We start from the raw sequence: 6,000 nt of genomic DNA on the forward strand, positions 1-6,000 counted from the left end.
CCATTATATTACATATAATATTATAGAAATACCTATGTATTATGTAATATTATTATTATATTATATTATGTAGATATAGAGCTCCAGGAGTCCGCACACGGCAACAATCCCTTCTCCTCCATGCTGTGGTTGACTCTGGAAGCTCATTGGTCAATGGACAGCAGCTCATTTGCATTAAAGCTACAGACACCAGAAACAGCGCATTCTGAAGGGACTGAAACAGAGGGGAATAGCGGTAGGCAAGATTTTTTTTCCTAAAAGCTATTTCCAGCAAACAGCTTCAAAAACATGTTTTCTGGAACTCATGTACTATGTTTACTTGTTGGGAAAACACCATAATATGTCTCCTTTAAGAACATTTTGTTTACTTATCCAAGCCTTATCGTCTTCCCTCTTGGTTAATACATGTTTTTTTGTAAAGCTCATAAATTAGAGATTAAAAAACACAGTTCTTTGATTGCATCCCCAAAAAAGATCATTAGCTTCATAAGAAGTGTTGTTCGCCTTTAACTTCCACACATTTCTGTTTGCATGTTGCTACTAAGAAAAATTGAAGAATTATTGATACATTTATCCTGTACACATTCAGAAACACGAAATGTCATAGAATACATGAGGTTTTCTTTGCTAATGAATAGTGTTTAACCTTTAAGGAATAGGATGCAGTAAAGTTCAATTATATCTGTACATTTGTATGTGTACCATGTAGAAAAAAGTGATTGATGATAGAGACAACGCACACAGGGTCCGCTGTAAGTAGACTTGTCAGACCATCTGCCTCAAACTTCCAAGGCAAACTGATCTAAAATATGTCACGCAAGGCACCTGCTCCTTGTTTGTTATCTGGATAATCCTTCAAGATGTGAATCCAAGAGATTATTGGTTAAGAAAAGGACACTGATGCTATCTGTTGAATTGTCTTTGTTTCTTTATTCTTTCTCTCTTGTTTTTGCCCTTCAAAAATATGCTCTGCAGTTATCCAGACTTACACCTGCAAATAAAATATAAATACATTAAAATACAAGAGTTTCCAGCTCAACCACATATCTCAGATATATCAACAAAATATGAAATAATCGTGCAGATTTAATATTTCGGGTCACCGATTTTCTATTGGGAATATACATAGTCTTGGAAAATCAAACATAGTTTAGTAATTAGACTTATTTTACTTACTCTGCACAATCAAACGCACTGCTGTCTGTTCCCTAAAATAGCAAAACATAGCCAACCGATTGCCTCACTTTAAGTGAAGAGGCGGAGTTTTATGCGTTACATAATTGTATTCCTAGAAAATATGAATGACCATAACTTGTTTTAAATGTGTAAAACACCTGACTTGGGAGACTAGCCTGCGGTGTACAGGCTCAATCTTACATGATCGTAGACCTGTATCCGCCGCTGTCTTGCCCTATATTGAGGTCACAGGATTAACCAGCAGAAGGCTGGGTTAATTCGTCCCTGGCTGTTCTCTGCTGCTTGTGGCTTTAACCGTCTCTCTCTCTCTCTCTCTCTCTCTCTCTCTCTCTCTCTCTCTCTCTCTCTCTCTCTCTCTCTCTCTCTCTCTCTCTCTCTCTCTCTGAAAAGGCAACCAGGGAAATTAATCCACCTGGGTATGTTTGAAAGGACGCTGTGGCAGGTTGTTCAAAGTCATAACAGACTGGAGAACCTAACCTATTGGTCGGTCACTGTCATTCAGGTAGTGGCAAGTAGAAAATACACTGATACATTTAGCCATCCTCATTAAAAATGTGTGCAAAGGAACACTATATGCACCGAAAGGAATGCCAATAAATTAGAATGGAATAGAAATATGCATAGGTTCGATGTTCGTTCACCAATCAATCATGTCAGAGCATGTTACAATTTTTTTGTTATTGATATATTCCAGGTATTTGCACACACAGTCACACAAACACACATACAGACACACAAACACACACACCAAAAAACAGAAATACAAACAGACTCACTCTCACAGACACATTTTATGTGAATGAAAAATTGGCATTGGTTCAACATTCTTGCCATTTACTATTTGGTGGATGTATGGTGATCATACTATCCAAATACTTCTTTCCCTAGAGGGTGTTCCCATGTGACTGTGGGATAATGGGAGGTCTTCACACACACACGCACACGCACACGCACACGCACAATGGCTCTCGCGTAATCACACGCCGAGAGTTCCCTTAGCGCGCCACGGGAGCCAGATCATGGGTTGGTAGAGCGCGCGGTGCGCCTGCGGAAAGCGCACACCACATGCGCGCACTGAGCTACGAGGTTATACACGACTCCGCTCAATGGCTGTGAAGCTTTTTTTTTAAGTTACGATGAACAATTAGCGTGCATTTATAATCTTATTAAAAACAAATGACAATCTGTGTTTAAAATATTGGAAGTTTCAATTACCTGGATGTAAAGGTCTGAAAAGGCGCTTCTGCGACAATAATGTAAGTATTTAAATGTCTCTCCATTTTCTTAAGGCTACCTGAATCATTGAATGTGTGCATCATCTTAGACATAATAGCATGGGCGTGCTTCTCAGTGTTCTCAGTGTCCAAATAGGCTACAATAGCACTTGGACATTGATCATTTCCCTAAACGCTCAAAGCCTAAATGGACTTTAAATTCGTTAAACTACATCGTTAGGTAGAGTAGGCTAAATAATGAAAATCTTTGTGTCTGCTGTATCGCAATAACTAAAACAGAGCTATGGATATGTAGGCTGCGGCATATATTCTGTAGCGTATGTGTATAGTACAACAAGACGCAAACACACACAGACACGCACGCACGCACGCACACGCACACACACACACACACACACACACACACACACACACACACACACACACACACACACACAGTATCTCTTGCCGAAGTGTCTTCAAGTGGTAGGCTATGATAAGCTGCTACTATTGTGTGAGTGTCTTGAAATGGATCTAGTTTACTGCATAATAATTCTCCTTGACAAGGCGTGAGGGGTCTTTGTTCAATTGACTGGTTGAATTGGCTGGTTGTTCACCCCCACTACATTATCATCTAATACAATAATAATATCATCTCCATGCGATAGCCTACATGTTTGACTGCTGACAAAACAATGAGGGAAAATGAATAGGCCTACCAAAATGCCCAAACATCAGTCACAAAAATGTGAAAATGTGTTGAAACCGAGATTTGTGGAGAGATGGGAAAAGTACTCCCTGGTACCGCCTTTAAAAAATACTTTCCTTTTTTTTTATTCCCTGTTCCGCCCCCTTAAGATCAGTTTCAATTAGCAGAGGACAGGTGTGTCACATCAATGCTTAATCAGCAGTTGACTAGGTCACCATATCAGCCAATCACAGGCGTCGCATGCAATAGCACGTGTTCAACCTACAGATGGAGTCACCTGATGAAAAACGCAGCTGCATACACATATGTAATGACCAACTTAAAAATAAGAGATTTCATCCACCATGCCTCTAATTGTGATCCATTTCGCCTTCTTTAAATTAGAATGGCCTTTTATTAAAGATCCCTTCCTTTTAGTTTTTTAACATTATTTGAGTGATCACTTGAACAGATCAAACATTTTTGGTCTCTGCACTCATATTCATTGCCTCAAACTCCAGACTGGTGGCATAAAACGTAACATGCATGATGAATATAAATCATTCCCTTTCATTCCATATGAATGGCCAGTGTTATTTTTAATAAACCCAATGCTTGAGACTACTATGTCAAACTTGACTTAGAGCTTAATAATAATAATAATTCATTGATTTTCTATAGCGCTTTTCAGTGACACAGAGACGCTTACATAAAACACGAAGAGGGAGATGGCAATCAGGGGGAACAAGCGGACCGCACAACAGAGAACAGAAGCAAGGTGGAGTGTGATAGTAGATAGGGATAAGGGTGGTTATGGGTAGGGGAGGTCATAGGCTTGGGAAAGGAGGTAGGTTTTGAATATGGGAAGTGAGGGAGAGTCGCGGACAGGTTTGGGGGAGAGAGTTCCAGAGTCGGGGTGCTGTTCTTGGAAGGCTCTGTCACCGAAGGTTTTAAGTTTGTAGTGGAGGAGGATCTGAGGGTTCGGGAGGGGCGATGGGGGAGGAGGAGGTCAGACAGGCAGGGCGGGGCCAGGTGGTGGAGGGCTTTGAAAGTCAGGAGGAGGATTCTGAAGTTGATACGTTGTTTGATGGGGAGCCAGTGGAGAGTGAAGAGAACAGGAGTGATGTGTTCACGAGACCGGGTGTGAGTGAGAAGGTGCGCGGCAGAGTTTTGGACCATTTGGAGTCTATGGAGGGAATGAGAGGAGATGCCAGTGAGGAGGGAGTTACAGTAATCAAGAAGTAGGAGGTCTCAACAACGGAGCTGACGTGGGGAACAAAGAGGGTGGGGTCCATGGTAACACAGCCTCTACGTCCCACTCTGATGTTATTATTCATTGTATGTCTGCCGTGATTCAAACACGAGTACCGTCGATAATGTCCACCTCTTGTGACTCACGCACTCTATAGACTACCTGCCTCACATTCCTCCCCTCTGCCCTTCCCACCGCCCCCCAGCGTTGATCTCCCCTCCGCGGCCCCCATGCACGGCCCCACGGCCGGCGACGGGCTGAACGACAGCTGCCTCTGGTCCTCGCCCCACTGCAACTGGACCTCAGCGTGGCCGCCGGGGGGGCAGGGCGCGGCCCCCCGGCTGCCCGTCTTCTCCACCGCCGCCCAGATCCGCGTCGTCGTCACCTTCATCCTGTGCGGCACGTCCGCCTTCTGCAACGTGGCGGTGCTGTGGGCGGCCAACGCCGGCAGCAAGCGGAAGTCCCACGTGCGCGTGCTCATCGTCAACCTGACGGTGGCCGACCTGCTGGTGACCTTCATCGTGATGCCGGTGGACGCCGCGTGGAACATCACCGTGCAGTGGCTGGCGGGCGACGCCGCGTGCCGCCTCCTCATGTTCCTCAAGCTGCAGGCCATGTACTCCTGCGCCTTCGTCACCATGGTGATCAGCCTGGACCGCCAGTCGGCCATCTTGAACCCGCTGGCCATCAACGAGGCGAGGCGGAGGAACCGCGGGATGCTGACCGTGGCGTGGGCCATGAGCGCCCTGCTGTCCGTTCCTCAGGTGGGGGTCAAGGGGTCAGGGTGGCGGGGGGGGGGGGGGGGGGGGGGGGGCGGTAGGTTGGGGGAAGGCGTATTGACACACCATGGAGTTATGGTGGTTTGTGCGATCGTCCAACCCTCACATGAAGTGGGTGTGGGATTTCTTTGGATTGACGTGTAACAAGCCTTTGAGCAAACCCTCGAGGTCCTCGGTTTGTGTATTCATCTAGTCATCACGATGTTTTTAGACACTTTTGACCCAATGCCACTTACAGGTAGAGACATCTTTGCATCTTGCTTCATGGTTTTTATCACTGATGACCAGGTAGTTTGTTTCTGATCGGGGATGTCTATAGCTGGGCTGTGAACGCTGGTCGTCCTCCTAACCGCCAAACCTCATGCCTGGAAGACTCACACCAACCAACCTAAAACGGCTGGCAGTAGGATAATTGTCCATTTAGCTGCCGTTTTCAACATCTATTACATGACTTCTCATTCTGAACCATTTCTTTTAACCCTATAGAAAACTGGATCTGTCAACACATTAACAGATAAATACCTGCTGTTGAACGCCTATTCCACACATTTCCGTCCCCATCTTGGACGGTCAATATGCATAATAATGTAGAATATGTGTTTTTATCGCCAATTGAAAACAAGAGTAGCAGACCACACTGAGTTCAGAGCACACATCTCCCCCTGCTAACCCCAAGGAGAGCATTTAATGCAGTTTCTTTAAAAAGAAAACTGCATTAAAAATTAGGATTTGCTTCATTTCACCTCCATCCTCCTCCTCTCACAGGACGTCAGTGTTAACAATGCATGTTTTTCTGCCCAACACATGCATAACCTAACCCCATCTGATTGCCTTTCCCTCTATCTTTCTATTTCTCTCTGTCTCTCTCCC

The 6,000-nt window shown here is 44.7% G+C and overlaps 1 protein-coding gene across 1 annotated transcript in view; it reads left to right on the top strand.

Annotated features, from left to right (window-relative positions):
- The first annotated feature begins 4,565 nt into the window (after positions 1 to 4,565).
- Positions 4,566 to 6,000, top strand: part of LOC132471849 (gonadotropin-releasing hormone II receptor-like) — a 2,711-nt gene continuing 1,276 nt past the window's right edge. The window contains exon 1 of the mRNA XM_060071173.1: positions 4,566 to 5,129. Within this exon, the coding sequence (XP_059927156.1) occupies positions 4,582 to 5,129 (548 nt within the window). The 5' untranslated portion in view covers positions 4,566 to 4,581. The remainder of the gene's footprint in view (positions 5,130 to 6,000) is intronic.

This window comes from Gadus macrocephalus, chromosome 14, assembly GCF_031168955.1.
Source record: "Gadus macrocephalus chromosome 14, ASM3116895v1".
In the NCBI taxonomy this organism is placed as follows: domain Eukaryota; kingdom Metazoa; phylum Chordata; class Actinopteri; order Gadiformes; family Gadidae; genus Gadus; species Gadus macrocephalus.